The sequence below is a fragment of the Urocitellus parryii genome, chromosome 8 (genome assembly GCF_045843805.1).
Source record: "Urocitellus parryii isolate mUroPar1 chromosome 8, mUroPar1.hap1, whole genome shotgun sequence".
In the NCBI taxonomy this organism is placed as follows: domain Eukaryota; kingdom Metazoa; phylum Chordata; class Mammalia; order Rodentia; family Sciuridae; genus Urocitellus; species Urocitellus parryii.
The window spans coordinates 8,643,338-8,659,448 of NC_135538.1; the positions used below are offsets into that span (position 1 = coordinate 8,643,338).

The 16,111-nt window shown below is 51.4% G+C and overlaps 1 protein-coding gene across 1 annotated transcript in view; it reads left to right on the plus strand.

Annotated features, from left to right (window-relative positions):
• The window catches only part of Ezr (ezrin), a 46,261-nt gene that overhangs the window by 22,177 nt on the left and 7,973 nt on the right, over positions 1-16,111 (plus strand). The window contains exons 3-8 of the mRNA XM_026393810.2: positions 1,796-1,879; positions 6,164-6,259; positions 7,089-7,363; positions 7,848-7,931; positions 8,897-9,043; positions 14,965-15,061. Of these exons, the coding sequence (XP_026249595.1) occupies positions 1,796-1,879; positions 6,164-6,259; positions 7,089-7,363; positions 7,848-7,931; positions 8,897-9,043; positions 14,965-15,061 (783 nt within the window). The remainder of the gene's footprint in view (positions 1-1,795; positions 1,880-6,163; positions 6,260-7,088; positions 7,364-7,847; positions 7,932-8,896; positions 9,044-14,964; positions 15,062-16,111) is intronic.

Below are 16,111 nucleotides of genomic sequence, written 5' to 3' on the forward strand. Positions count from 1 at the left end.
TGACACTCAGGGTCCTTGGTCTTAGGAGTGATCAGGACTTGGTCTGGACTCTCCTTTGCCTCAAATCTGCCCTTTCCTTTTTGCCTTGACCAGGTAGGGGCTGTAGTCTGCTGAGCTGGGGTTCCACTTCTGAATGGTTAGGGAAGGCGTAGCTGGGCGTCGGACGCGTGGCATCTGGTCACATTGGATGTGACCGGGAGTCGTGTTTGTTGGAGTCTTTAACTTTGCTGCTGGTTTGCGCCTCTCACATGTGTCCTGAGAACCATGATTGAGAGAGATGCTTGCTGATTTTATGCTTCATAACAGCCTTTTTAAAAAAATAAAATTATTGTCAGCAAGAAATTAAAGAAACTTAGGGTTTTATACTTTAATATGATTAAAGACTTTAAAACATCTTTCATCTTGTCTTTCTGTAAACTTTAGTTCTTTTAATTTGTGGACTTGGGAAATCATCCTTTTATAAAACCTGGCAAGTTGCACCTCCCTCTGTCCTGTTGGCGAGCTTCCGTGGCGTACTGTGTGTGTGTCGGTGTCTCCGCCATCGGAGTCTGGAATGTTCGGGGGTGGGGGGGGATGGTTTTTATGAGGACTGAGTGTCCCTGAAGTAGGAGCAGTGTTTGGCGACCGCTGAATGCATGTGACACCACGCGTGGACCTCTGTGAGCTGCCTCTGACCTTCTGCAGTTCCCCATGTTGGGAAGGGGCCAGGTGGGGTGCCTCCCAGCTCTGCGCTTCACCCAGTATCTCTCGGATGGGTGAGAAGCAAATATCGTAACTTGAGGCGTTTCCGTTGCTGTGCGGCTCTGAAGTTTTCCTGTGGGTAGTGCTGTAAAGTAGCCAGATTCGGTGTTTTCCACAAGTTTAGTAAATCTGGGTGAGGAATGTTTTAACTGCCTTGAGATCCATTTCGGCAACCTCCCGTCCCCTGGACCACCTCCTACCGTCCTACCCTCTCCTCCGCCTCACCGTCCTCTTCTGTGCAGGTGGACTTCACATCTGCATTGACAGCATATGCACTGTTTTGCTTGCCACCATTTAAATTTTAGACACAACTTTCTCTGATAGTCCTATCTTCATATTTTCCATTTTAAAAATCTACCATGTTTGATGTGTCTCGGTCATTTTTTTCTTTTTCTTTTTTTTGCTACTGAAGATTTGAACCCAGGAGCACTTAAGCACTGAGTAGCATCCCCACCCTTTTATTTTGTATTTTGAGACAAGATCTCACCAAGTTGCTTAGGGCCTTGCTCAGTTGCTGAGGCTGGCTTTGAACCTACGATCCTCCTGCCTCAGCCTCCTGAGCTGCTGTGATTACAGGCATGCACCACTGTGCCTGGCTCACCATTTCCTTCTTCAGTGTGTAGGTGGTTTCTAACGTGGCCCAGACCTTCTGGCTTTACTCTGCCTCTGCTCTCTGTGCTGCTGTGGTGTGAACCTTGCCCCTGAGCCCTGGTGCCTCAGGAGCGCTGTCTGCCTCCCTTGGCATATGCAAGGGTCATGAGGATGCATGGAGAAATACTCTGCTGTTGGTTGGTTTTGTAGAAGAGCTGCTCAGACCTACATGCAGATGTGCTTTATGGAAGCAGAGACACCTTGCCCTCGAACCCAGACTCTGCACTCTGGCTGACACTGGGATCACAGCCAGGGTCTGTGTCATGTTCTGTGACCAGCATGAGAATGGATGTGGAAGAGGGATGTGAGGCTGCCGCCCTGCCAAGTGGCTCTGCACCTGCACGGAGCCTCGGCGGTTGTCAGAAGAGTGCCGTCGGTTCACTGTTTCCATCTTGCTTTCCAGATCAATGTGCGGGTCACCACCATGGACGCGGAGCTGGAGTTCGCCATCCAGCCGAACACCACCGGGAAGCAGCTCTTCGATCAGGTCGGTCTCTGCTCTTGAGAGAGTCACTGTTTGAGGGCGGGAGTGGGGGACAGGGACTTTTTGCCACATCCAAATCTCTTTGCTGAGTGAATTGCCTCGGCTGGCTCACTTGAAGTAATAGGTTAGAAAGATCTTCGGGAAGGTAAAAGTGCCACACCAGCCTGCAGTAGCATTGCAAAACGCCTTTAAAGTTGGGAGATTTCTGTTAAATATTTATTAGTGATGTTAATTTCTATGACATTTAGTTTTTCTTGGTAGTAGCTGCTTCAGATAAAATCTCATCTTAATAGCTTAAGTCTTTCCGCTGTCAGGGTGAGACAGAAAATCATTATCTGGCATTGTTTTCATAGCTTTATGTCTCAGGCCAGTACACTTTCCCTGCAGAAGGCGGGTAGGCCTGCCAGTCAGTCACTGTCAGCTGTTCACCCTTGCCCTTGCAGTATAGAAAGCAGCCATGAACTTGGGAATGAATGAGTGCGGTGTATTCCAATAAAGCTATATAAGCACCCTGGATTTTCACGTGAGCCTCTCCACCCCCAACCATTTAAAAAATGGAAACCCATTCTTGACCCGAGGAAGCTCACGGGTCAGCTGAACAAATAGCAGACCACAGGCCGCCGCCCGCTGTCCCTGATTTCTTTAGAAACCCCCTTTTGCAGATGTGAACACTGTGGCCTAGCGGATACCTTAGGCTGGTTCCAGACGCACTGGCCCTGGCCCCTTGTTCGTGCTTCCTATTCTGTAGTGTGTTCTGACGTCTCATAACAAGGCACTCTGAACAGCAGATCTCCACCTGTAGGTAGATCACACTACAGGATGCTCATCTGGGGTTTCAGCATGTTTTAGTTGTCCCCTCAGATGGAAGTGGGCTGGTCCCGTAGCTCTCACCTCGCGGGTGGTCTTGGAAAACCCAGTCCTCCCTCCCTGCCTTCCTTTGGCTCCTCTGCCTGACTTCACAGGGCAAGTGGCCCTGGACGGTGGTGAGGGAAGTGCCTGAGGTGCCCTTGTGCCAGCCAGAGCTTGGGTCACTGGCAGGCCTGGCTACTCCTCGGCCCCCGTGAGCTTCCTCGGGTCACAGAGGCTCTTTCTTGAGGGGACAGCACAGGTGCCTCCTGTTCCTGCTCCTGCGGGGAACCTGCGGGGAATGGCGGAGTTTGACCAGGAATGGCGAGCTCCCCGAGGCTGTGGTGCTTCTCTGTGGAAGGGTCAGGCTCTGGGAGTAGGATCAGCTTTTCTGGGCTGAGTCGACTCTGCTCAGGGGCAAGGATCTGGGGGGCCCAGGGCAGAAGTGAGTCATGAGGCTTGCTTTCCTGAGGGCCCACAGTCGTGTTCTACACTCAACCACCAGATTCAGAAATGGGAGGGACTGGCGACGGGGAAACCTGGAGGAAGAATTGGGTGCATTTAGAGATTCCAGGTGGCTCCCAATGCTTGATGAGATCTCCTGTAAGCGAGTGCCAGGTAGTGTTGGTGGCCCTGCAATACAGCCACTAGTGCCAGGGCATGCCCAGGCTGGCTGTGTAGGGGTGGTGACAGCCAGTCGCCATGATTATTGTCATGTGTTTTGAGATTCTGCCTGGGTCTGCTTCACCCAAAAAGGATAAAGATAATTTACTGTTCTGGGTGAGGCTCGATTTAGGGCAAAAATCTGAAGGCTTCTCCTGGAAGATAATCCCAGAGTTAGCCAGTGGAGCCAGCTGCACCCTGTGACTCGGTGCCTAGGACCTGACCCTGGGCAGGGCCCTGACTTCCAGTGGTGGCTCTGCCTGTAGCCAGCATGTCCTTGGTCACCTTCTGGGCACCAGTCCTCACCTCTGAGTAGTGGGGTTTCCAGCATAAGTTTTTTTTTTTTTTCTTTTTTAAAGCAGAGAATACACTCGAATAAGTGGCAAGACAAGACCTGGTTACAGGGAAGGGTCTGATGGGAAGCTGGTTCATGGGCCAGACTGGTCAGTGAAAGCTGGCCTTGATGGGGCCAGGTGAGGGAGACTGGGAGGGAGCTGGTCTCCGTCCTCTCCATCCACCTGTCCTCACATGTCTCCTGCAGCAAGCAGCCTGTCCCACTCAGCCTAGGCCCTGCAGTGAGTGGCGGTCAGTGGCTGGACTCCAGTCCAAAGCTCCGGTTTGCTGGCCAGCGACTAGGCAGACTGGGACTGGACGGCTGCTGCTGCACCTGCTGGAGGAGGGGGAGTGGCCCAGCTGTTGCTCAGAGTCTGTGAAGCAGACACATCCCTGCCTTTGCCTTCCCAAACCTGCCACTCTAACCCTCTGAGGTGGGGGCGAGGGCTCGAACCCGTGGTTGACGTGTCTTTTTATCATGAGGCAAAGCGAAGGACCTGGAAGGCAGTTGTGAGGTTGGGAGGCGAGTGAGGAGGACCCATGGGATGGCTTTTAAAAAGCAATGAATAAAGTAAGGTTGGTGAATTCTAACTTGTCATTTTGGTGAAACCGTGGGGGTAGGGTAGGACTTTGAAACAAAGACACCAAAGACCATTAAGCTGAAAAGAGAAGATTCCTCCAATAAAGAAGTGCAGTAGTATCAGCCATAAAGAAGGGTGAAAATGGCATTTGCCGATAAACAGATAGAGTGGAGAACATCATGCTACGTGAAATAAGCCAGTCCCCAAAACCAGAGCCCGAATGTCCTCAGACATGCAGCTGCTAACATACCATAAGGGATGAGGGTGGAGCGTAGGGAAGGAAGTGCTGTGGATTTAGACAAGGGGAATGAAGGGACGGGAGGAGGATGGGAACAGGAAAGAGCGTAGAATGAATAGGAAATAAATTTCCTGGGTTCCTATATGAATTCACAACCAGGGTAACGCCTCGTCATGTACAACCTCAGGAATGGGAAGTTACACTCCATGCATGTATAATATGTCAGGATACACTCTACTGTCACGCATATCTAAAAAGAACACATTATAAAAAAGAATTTTAAAAAGTGCAGTAGGTCGGGGCAGCTAGGGGCTGGTTTCAGCCGAGAGTGGGGGTCTTGACACGGCTGCACAGGACGGCCTCAGACGCAGGAGGCACTCTGAGCTGTGGCCCTGAACGTCCATGGCAAGCCCGATACAGGACAGGAGAGGGGACAGGAGATTCTCTTCAGCTGCTTTGGTCCACGCTGGGAGGATGAAATGGAAAAACTGGGCGGGAGCAGGCACCTGCAGGTCTGCAGGGCTTCCTTGTGCAACTTGGAAGCAGCCTCAGCCAATAAGGTGCTGGTCTGTGGGGAACAAGAAGTCAGCAGGACGGGATGGAGACCTGGTCTCTGCTCTCTGCGCTCATCTGCCATAACACAGGAGACACGGGGCTGCAGACACCTGTCAGGGAGCACTGTGGAAAAGTGCGTCTCCTTCACTTTGTTCCACAGTGAAGAATTTTGAGTATAGTCCATCTGCCCTGTTTTGGGGGCAAGGGAGAGGATGAAGAGGTCAGCCCTTGTTAGCACTGAATGAACAGCATCTGGCCCCCTGCAGGTGAGGAAACGGAGCTGGCTTTTATGTGGAATCTCAGGTTTTACTTTAAGCAAGGGCCCATGCGTGGTTTTGAGGGTGTTCCCACCTCTTTCTCTTTAAACATGATAGAAGCCATGTGTCTGAAGAATGGTAACATTTTCCCTAAAGGTGTAGCACCACGTCAAGGGATTTAATTATATGCCAGAGCCACAGGACTCCTTTGATGGTGGTCAACACACCCGACTACCTCTGCTTTTGTTTCCAAGACACCCGCGAGAATCACCAGTCTGGGGCTCTCCCTGTCCGCTCCTCAGGAGGCTTCTTGTCCTCGTGTTGTGGGGAATTTTTAAATATGAAGTCTTTGTGACCTAGGGTTGGGGTCCTAACTCAGTTGTATCAGAATTTCACATTTCTGGAGTCCTCAAGAATGCTAGTCACCCCCCCTCCTCCCCCAGCCTCTGTGGGGACAGCACACCTGGACACACCTGTCTTTGGTAGGCCATGGGTCCCACGGTGCATGTGCTCGCCACAGCCCAGCCAGGTGATGTTCACTCGGGAAGCTCTGTGCGGAGCAAAAGGGCAGAGTGTGCACCTAAAAAATTTAAAGATAACTCCTAATCGGGTCAGATTTATGTTAAAAATACATCATTCGTGGCTTTGGCATAATGACTCTTGGCAACTGGTCACTTGAAAGTACTGCCAGTGGATTTGACCAAGCAGGCGCCTTGGTTTCTTGGGGACCACTGGACACGTGGACGACTGCTGGTCACTGTGGCCTGTTTAGGGGAGTTCCTCACGACCAGGCCTCTTGCTTGCTGTCTCGCAGGTGGTTAAGACCATCGGCCTCCGGGAAGTGTGGTACTTTGGCCTCCAGTATGTGGACAATAAAGGATTTCCTACCTGGTTGAAACTTGATAAAAAGGTAAGTCGGGGTTAACTATTTACAGGCTAGTTACGGGATGTTGGTCTGCTCCGTTGACAATAAAGCTGGAGCACTTGAAGTCTTTTGTTTTTGTGTTCCTTTCTATTTGTGTAAAAGTTTTTACAGACAAAAAGGCTGCAGCCTTCCAGTAAACAGGGATGTGGATCAGAAATTAGACCCGAGTTCCTCCTCAGTGCCCCTTATTGGAGCAAGATGAGCGGTTCATTGCCTAGCTTTTAGTTGACCTCAGTTTTGTTTTTTTTCCCCCCAGTGAGATTGTTAATCTTAGAAACCATGAATCACCCACTCTGTTGTAAGAACCTGCTATTGCTTTGTTTGAACCTGTGAGAGATTATCTGCCAACTCCAAAGATGGGATAATTCCACTAACAATTTTAAAGAGAAACAATCAGCTAAATGTATTTTCTTCAGATTCTTTGAAAACTCTGCTTTCTCCCGACGTCCCTCCTCCCGTGTCACTATAACAAGTCCAGGGTGGAGGTGTGTGCCATGGTCCCAGGCCAGATTGGCACCTGGGCACATTTCAAGATTGCAGGTCTACGTCCTTGGAATTGATAGCATCGTCCCTAGGAATGAGGGTTTGGGGGAGCAGCGTGGCAGCTCCGTAGGTTTCCAGTGGCGTGTGAGTGTGCGCTGGTACTCCTGACTGAACTTCTTTGTTTCTCATACTAAAGTTGACTTTGAGAACAGACACTGTCGCTGGCCAGAGGCCCCCTTTTGAGTCCTTCCTTGTTCATGAGACAATGTCTGAAGAAGATGTTGGAAAGTGGCTTCTGCGTCTGTAATGAGATGTGGCCTCTGTCCTCCAGGTCTCTGCCCAGGAGCTCAGGAAGGAGAACCCCCTCCAGTTCAAGTTCCGGGCCAAGTTCTACCCCGAGGACGTGTCTGAGGAGCTCATCCAGGACATCACCCAGAAGCTGTTCTTCCTCCAGGTGAAGGAGGGAATTCTCAGTGACGAGATCTACTGTCCTCCCGAGACAGCGGTGCTCCTGGGGTCCTACGCCGTGCAGGCCAAGTTCGGAGACTATAACAAAGAGATGCACAAGTCCGGGTACCTCAGCTCGGAGAGGTTGATCCCTCAAAGGTGAGCAGAGGGTGGCCTGGCCCGCTTGAGCGCAGGCACCTGTCCTTCGGAGGTGGAAGTAGTGGTGTGAGAGGAAGCAGGGGACTCTATCAAGGTGAAGGCCCTGATGATACCTGGAACACAGTGGGGAAGGCAAGCCCCCTCCCTCCTGGAATCGGACAGGTGACTCTTCCTGAGGGTCCTCCTTGCAGTCAGGCACCTCATGATCAGCCTGCTTAGCTGTTCCTGGTATGTAATAATCTGGGCTCTGCTAAGCCTGTCTTTAGTCACCATTGGTCATAAAAATCACCCCTTTGGGAAGAAAAGGTCATTTGAAATAAAATACCTTTTTTAAAAATTTTCCACCAGGACTGAGCTTGTCTCATTCAAAATGCTCAGGTTAATCCTCAAAGATAAAAATAACATGCATCAGAAAGCAGAAACAAATTGTTTCGTTTGAAAGGACAGTCAGGGTTTGACTGTATGTCCTCCTCCTGCAACCCAGAGTCATGGACCAGCACAAACTCACCAGGGACCAGTGGGAGGACCGGATCCAGGTGTGGCACGCAGAACACCGTGGGATGCTCAAGTGAGTGCCAGCCTGGCGGCTCATCTCTGGGTCGCCTGGGCCTTCCTAGCTTGTCTTAGGGACTGCAGCCAGCGCTCTCAAGGAGGTCAGCCTCACCAAGCCCCAGCCCAGGTGCTAGTGAAGTACTCCAGCTGGGGGAAGAGGGAGATTTGTTTTGTTTTTAAATCAAGATCATATGTTCTTGCCGGGGAGTGCAGTTTGATAAGGCTTCAGGTCCTAGGAGCTCCCCCTTTCTTTGTGGTAGAGAAAAACTTGTCAAAACTTCATCTTAGTCACGGGGAGCATGGCTCACCCGTCACCAGAGAGAGCATGGTGCTTCATCTCTCTGCTGAAGAGGTGCTGTTGACTCTGTTGATAAGGTCTTTGTCCTCAGAAGTGTGCATAAACGAGAAGTAGAAATGCAGCTGGCAGAGAAGTGTGGGATAAGGGTGAGGAGGGGCAGGGGGTGTGGCTTTAAGGCAGTTCAGTGTAAGAAATGGCCAGATTCCCCGCCCTGGCACTGCTGTCCGAGCCCTGCACTCAGGTCCGACAGCAGTTCTGTCATTGTCGCAGCCCCACAGGTGTTGTGTTCCAAAGTTTCTGTCTGGCCCAAGAGTCTTTTGTTGGGGAAATCGACTCAAAGCCTGCAGCAGTGGCTGCTAGGAGGGCAGGGGCCCCCCAGAGCTCTGTGTGCACCCAGAAAAGGGTAAGGATTTTGTCTAGCAGTAGAATCGAGAAGAAAAATCCCTCTTCCCTGGAAGCAAGCAAGAGTCAGTTTTTCCAGTGTGGAGTGTGTCGTGGTCAGCGTCCAGGACAGCAGGGACCCTGTCAGGCGCTTCTTCCAAGCTGCCCGGGCCTTGCCGGCCTGTGCTCTGCCCACAGTTGTCAGCCCATCCTGCCTGACAGGCCTCAGTTCTGAAAGATTGGTGGGGGTTTAACTGGGATGTGGAGAGCGCCATCGATGGTGTCTGTTTGCCTTCCATTAGGGACAGTGCCATGCTGGAGTACCTGAAGATCGCACAGGACCTGGAAATGTACGGAATCAACTACTTCGAGATCAAAAACAAGAAAGGAACAGACCTCTGGCTTGGAGTCGATGCCCTTGGACTAAATATTTATGAGAAAGATGATAAGTGAGTTGAAGTTTGTGAAGCCTTTAGCTGGCGGGGGTGGGGGGCCTGGAAGCAGGCGGGAAATGGCGGTTCTGTGGGGGTTAATTGTGAAGTAGTCGTTCAGCACTTGCCCCGGAGTGTGAAGCTTTAAAGCCTTTTGGACAGCGCTTGGCCTTCTAAGGTCAGCCCAGAGGTGCACATCCACCACTCTCCTGTGTGGTCTGCCAGCAGCACAGGTGTCAGGGAGGCTGGGGGCCTGTCTCTTCCTGCTGCGAGACAGTGGCAGCTGCAGGAAGACTCGCCCTCCAGCTCCTTGCAAGGTCCCGGCACACCCCAGGCTTCTCCCCTGCTCCCTGGCCTGGGTGGACCCTGGCTTAAGATGTGAGCTGATCTACTTCATACTGTCATCAGACTCTGGAGAATTCTGTCAACAACAGCCTGTGTGTGTGCAGACGTGAGCTGGATCCTCTCCGCCTGCAGAAGGAGTCTGATTGTTTCACAGGACTTTCATTGTCTATCGAGCAGAGTCCCAAAGTCTGCGAGAGCAGAGCAGCGTAAGGAGAGCTGCCCGGCGCAGGGAGAAGGCCTCCTGTTGCTGCGGGTGCTCCTGGTCCCTGCTTTGGCACATGCGGGAAAGCATCAGACTTCAGTGGGGCGAGTGGTTCCCTGAGCTCAGAGAACAAGCCGAGGTTCTAGGTGCTTCTGTCCAGAAGCTTCCTGGATTTAAGGAATGGAAGGAAATCCCTTGGGAGACCAGAGAGGGGCTCCTGGTCCCTGCTCTGAGTGTCCCCGGAGCCTCCTTCCTCTGAACAGCTCTTTAGCAGACCCTGTGGTGGCACCGGGCTCAGGGACTGGAAGGCAGCTGCAGCTCTGGCTGAGCAGGGTCCGGCAGCGGTGCTCCAGGGTCTCCATGCCCATGGCCTGTGTGGGGAGCAGAACGGCCCACAGACCCAGGGTGTGCTGGGGTCTTGCGACACACGTCTCGGTTCCCACCCAGGCGCAGGCTGTCTCTATAGGTGACGCTGTCCTTGCCTCTCACTGTGGCTCACCCCTGTCCTGTTCTCAGACCTCACATCCCCCAGAACCTTCTCTCTGGAGTTGCTGAGGGGAGGGCAGGGGCACTGCCTTGGACAGATGACACGCACCTGGTCGATCGCTGGTCCAGCCCTGGGTATTCCTGCCACAGCCAGAGCACAGGTGTATGTCACTAGCAGGGCCTGCGCCCGGGTGAAGGCAGCCTCTGTCCCCTGGGAGGACTGGCACCCACAGAGATGGACGGCCTTCATCACAACCCAGGAACCCAGAGGAGAGCTACTGAGGCTGGTGGCTGGCTCCCGGGCGCGCGGGCTACAGTGTGGTTAGAGAAACGAGGACAGAGGAGTAAAGGAATCTGGGAGCCAGGCCGCGGTCCTTCCTGAGCCGAGGCCAGGCTCAGTTAGCGCAGCTGCAACCAGCCGTGCACAGAGCCAGAGAGAACCTCGAGTCCTCGTGGGAAACTGCCTCTGCCTTTGAACTTGTTCCTTGAATGGCTAGATTTTGTAACAGAGCCATGGCCAGGGCTGTCCAGACAGGTTTTTCAAGCTGCAAGAGACAGACATAGGCAGGGACTTGCTGATGTCCGCTTGTGACTGGCCCAACCCGCGGAAATGCTCATTTCTCCCAGGTAGAGTCGGAGCTTTGTGCCGCCTCAGTCCTGCTCTTGCCCCCCACCCAGCTCAGCAGCACAGTGGCATCTCTAGTGGGCCTCTTTCCCCAAAGTCAGGGCTGGATGTTGGACACCTTCGTCCCCTACCTTCTCCTCCTGACCTGGTGCTGACCAGGATCATGGCACGGAGGTGTCCCCTAGGTCTCTCCACTGTGGATTCTGTCTTGGTCTTTGTAACTGACAAGTGTGTTACAGGAAGATACTGTGAAACTACGTAAATAGTTGTCTATTTCTTTTTCAAAGAAAAGCACTTAATAGGTATTTAGCCAATTAATCAGCCCCAGCTTCTTCATTCTAACAGATGTCCACAGTGTGGTTAGTGGCGGGAGCGGGCTGTGGCTACCCAAGTTTGAGGACCACTGAGCGCTCTGGCTGCTGGGTTTGAGCTGCCCTCTTTATCACTAGGACTCACAGCGAGATTAGATATTTTTGATACATTGTTTAGGGAGAAATCTGATAGATTGAGTGTGTAAATGGAGCTGTAAAAGATTTAGTGCATTCTGCAAATGAACAAATACATCTTTATTTTATCCTTTTTGGTGTTAAATTGGCTTAGATGGGAAAGTGTCTCCTGGGGTCTCTTTTTTGTGGTATAGGTGGCCATTGATTGGGAACCCGGGACTGGAAGCATTTGTCTCCTCCCCTTTCCTTTAAACCCTTAACTCTGCACAAGAGGGGAAAGTAGGAAACCCGTTCCTGGATAGGCATGTCCACTTAGAGACAGGCTGTCCGGTGGAGCTGGGCTGGAATTCAGCACTCAGACCAGACACAGAAACCGAAGGAAACTGATCCTTTTGCCAAATTCTTTGGACATTTGAAAGCATGTCCCCCTCAGTGTCATTCCACTCCAACCTTCCTGGTGCATGAGAGGACCTGTTGGTGGGAGTTTCTGAGACTGGCTGGGTTCCAGGCTCCAGCCCCTCCAGGAGAGGGTGGGCACTGCAGGGCTTGGGACACGTTGGGGGCTAAAGGAGCAAGCAGTGTCTGTGCCTTTAACTCTCACATCTCTCCGATTCCACATCACCATATGTAGCCACCCCTCTGGCCTCCTGTTGACACATCTCAAAGTAAATCACAGCATCTGCGCCCTTTCCCCAAAATGAAAGTGCAGATCACTTGCTAGAGCTTGATATATTTTGATGTAAAATTTAAGTACAGTGTAGTTTTCAGTGCTCATTTGCTGAGTTTTGACAAATAAACATGCCAGTAAAATTCAAAACTCTGTCAAGGCATAGAATATCATCACTCTCGGCTGCAGATTTTGAATTTAAAATTTTAACTATTTTTTCATCTTTAAAAATCATTTTATACTTTTTAAAAGCTCAAAAAGTAGCAGAGAATTCCCATATACCCTTCACCCAGCCTTCTCAAAATATCAACATTATATGCAACCATAGTCTCCAGTTCCAAAATCAGGAAGTTGATGTGATTTAAATCTCATTAGATCCAAACCTTGTTTCCATCCCAGTCTTTTGTTAGACTAATGTTGTTTTCTGCCCCAGGACCCTGTGCTGCATCACACCAACATTTCATCGTCTTGTCTCCTAGTCTACTTTGATCTAGGACAGGGTCTGTGGTCTTCCTCGTGGCCATGATATTTTCGAAGAGTCCTGGACACTGATGGTTTATCAAGTCCCTCAACTTGGATTTGTCTGATGTTTGCTCAGTTAAATTTGAGGCTTGCACTTCTGGGGAGAACCCCACAAAGTGCTGCGCTGCCTTGCAGGGCCTCCTGTGTCCTGGTGCTGACCGGGATCATGGCACGGAGGTATCCCCTAGGTCTCTCCACTGTGGATTCTGTTCTGGTCTTCGTAACTGACAAGTGCGTTATAGGAAGATACTGTGAAACTACGTAAATAGTTGTCTATTCCAGCATCCATCTGTGAGACTTCTATCAAATAATTATTATTGTGGTGTTTGAGAAACAATAATTCTTAACAAGTACCTTTTTATATCTATTAGTCTGAATTCTGAGAAGCTAGTTTCTCTTCGCCCTTTACTTAGTTATTTCTATTAATATGAACTCACGGGTACTTATTTTAATCTTTTGTTTGATCTCTTGGTAGTAGTATTTATTTCATTGCTCAAATAGCTTGAGGTTTGGACTGTGGGAGCCCCTTGGAGTTGGTGCCTGTTCCTTTCCCTGTGACCTCATTGTTCTCTTCGCGCTTTCTGACCTCCTGGCCCAAGGTGCTCCATGCTCATCACACGCTCATCCCGTATATTCATGCTCCAGCCCTGGAAACGGCCATTGCTCCAAAAGCCTCTAAGCTGTTTTGGGGGAATCCCACCTTTTTTTTTTTTTGAATGTGTTTCCCAGCAGGGACACTCAAGATATAAATCCCATCGCAGTCTTCTGGGGACCATGTCCCTGTTCTTTATATGATCTCTTAAGAAAGAGGAAAAAGAAGTCCTTGTAGGTTTTCATTTTCCAACTGTGGTTGGGAATTAAAGGAAGTTCCTCAACTCAAAAGTGAGTCATAACTTTCACGTCGAGCCCTCGTCTTGACACAGTAGTTATGCTCATGAGTGGCTGGGGGTTGTTATATGAGGTTCCAGAGTCTTAAAAGGACCAACTTTCTAGACACGGCAGAAAGCAGAGTCGGGAGGCCCAGGGAGCCATCCCTGGAAGGACAGATGCCTCTCAAGCTCTTGCCACTCAAGTCTTTGAGGACGAGAAGCTGTTTTGAGAGCTGTGTAAAGATGGGAGCCAGAGACCGGAGCTGGCCTGCCGGAGTCCCAGGAGCTGGGGAGTGGCCTGGCCTATGGCTGTGGCGCGGGCAGCAGCCACCTGGCGCTCTGCTCAGCCACCGCATGTTGCACTTAGGTCTGGGGAAAGGGCTGCAGGGCAGCAGCTGCCACCTGGTGTCCTTTCCACATAAGGCGGATGTGGCTGAAGACGGTGGCAAGGCCAGGCCATAACTCAAGTTCCTCTGCAGACGAAATCACACCTCGAAAAATTCTGTATCCCACCCGCAACGATAAAACAACAGAACAAGCTCCCTGCGTGTCTGCGTGCTGAGACCTCTTAGCCAGCCGTGCGAGCTTCCGAGACGGCCGTGGCAGGGATGTGTCTCAGGAGGCCGTGGCGGGTGAACCAGGGGCAAAGCAGTGGCCCGTGTCCTGCCTTGCTCAGCAGGCGCACCCCACTGCTGTGCCCACGAAACTGCCCGTCAAGCTCGGAGCCTCTTGCAGTCCTCGGAGGCCACCTGCTGCCTTGCCCTGGCTCACGTTGTCACAGTGGGGCCTGTGTCACCATCAGTCTTGCTGAAACCTCTTGGCAAGCAAGGAACCACCCCCACCCCACCCCCACCTCCGGCTATTTCTGCTGAAAGTTGGACTTTGGGAAGGGACAGGGTTTGATTGCAGCGTTTGGTGGCTTGGGCTTGTCCTTCCAGAATGGCGTTTTCTGTGACTGTTGAGTGGGGGCGGGGTGGGAGGCAAGCGGCAGCCCACTGTGGCCTCAGACCCGTGGGCTTTTCTGGGAGTGCCCATGAGAACGCTGGCGTTCGGGTCAGCATTGGAGTGGCGTTGGTGGGGGACATTGTGGGGCTTTTCGTGCAGTCTCGGGTCATCCTGGGAGTTGGAGGTGACACAGGGCCGTGCTGGCCAGCCAGGAGAACGGGTCTCACTAGGAGGATAACCCAAGGCAGACCCCGCACCAGGCCCGTTCCCGTCGGCAGGCAGCGCTCTGCGGGAGGCTCGTGTGGAGAGCAGGGGCCCTCTGCCTGCTGGTTTCATAAAGGGAAGCCATAGCTCGGTAGCTTCAGGACGCAAAGGGAAAAATCTGTGTGGCCGAGAGACTGCGATGAGGGGCAGAGGCCCCTGAGGGGAGGGAGGCAGCCGGCCTGGGTGGGAGGAGGAGGGAGGCCGCCCAGGGACCATTTGCTGAAAGTTCGACTCAGGTGGCTCTGGTGGCCGAGTATAGGGTGGAGTGGACGCAGTGGACAGTGGGAATGTCCACTGGGAATCAGTCACCAGCAGACTGAAGGAGAGGTGTGGGGAGGGAGAAGGTCAAACAAAGGCCCGCGAGGCCTGGGTAGGACCCACAGCCCTGGGGAGTGGATCCACTCTGATGCCAAAACTGAGATAAACTAAAAGAAATGGAGGTATAACCAGCTTTGTACTTTCTAAAACCCAACTTACAGACTTCAAAACTAGATGGCCAGCCTCTCCTAGTCCAGGCACCCACAGACACAGCCCTCTAACCATCTGCCTCTTCTGTTTTTAACCTCAGGTTGACGCCAAAGATTGGCTTCCCCTGGAGTGAAATCAGGAACATCTCTTTCAATGACAAGAAGTTTGTCATTAAGCCCATCGACAAGAAAGCACCTGTAAGTTCACATGAATTGTGCACCGGTTGCTGCTTGTCATTCTGACAGCTAAAATGAGTTCTCGGGAATACCCAGATGTCTCTGTGTGCCAAGGAGCAGTGATGCTCAGAATGCCCTGTCACCGAGGGCCAGGATCCTGGGCTGAGTGCTGTCCACTGCAGCTGGAGGTTACTGTGTAGACAAGGTGTCTGCCAAACGCTAGACGCCTGTAACCCCTAAGTTTTCTCACTCTCTTTGTTCCTTACAGAGAACAGGGCAGTTCTGAATTGTGAACTTTTGATAAATGATGAAAACTTCCCCCAAACTTGGGTTTCTGTCTGGGCACGCCTGGCTTGTGAAATGTCTGTGTTGCCACAGAGAGTGGCTGCAGACTGGGTGTGGACGTCAGGGAGGGGGATCTCATCGGCTTCTCCCCAGTACGGCTCAAGGGCAGGTGGTGACTGCCATCTGAACGGCCAGATTGTGGCTTTCAGAGCTCCCCTGGAGTCCCCAAGTTAAAATCCCAAACATACCCAAAGCATTGCTGTTCACCAGGATATGGGGATAAGGATAAAGATTTTATGTGCTAATCAGAAATCTGATTCTTAAAAAAAAGAAAAAGCCACTTGAAGAAATTTGTTACCCTCCTTAGAGCCTGCTCTGAATTTTACCAAAATTATGGGTTGGACAGGACTTTGTGTTCTCGTGTCCTTGTTGTTCCCTGGTCAGTTTTATGCTTAGAGGTGGGCGTGGGTCCTGGTCCAGGCCTGGGACGTCTGCCGAGCTTCTCAGGAATGGCATCACTTAGCAGTGGCAAGCCGCTTGGAATTCTCCACGTCGTGCTACTGTCAAATTACTGTTCCCCACGTAGGACTTAGTCGAGTGTAATTTAAAATCAGCAGGTCTTGACATTGTGAAAGTATTTTCTTCCTTATTGAAATGTTTCCTGCTGTTTGTAAACTCTTGACTCTCGCTCCATAGGTAGCTTTGCAGTTCTTTAAAATTAAACCAGTATTTAATACAGACTGTCAGGCTCCATGGTAACGGTTCACACTAACATGCAACCTTGCC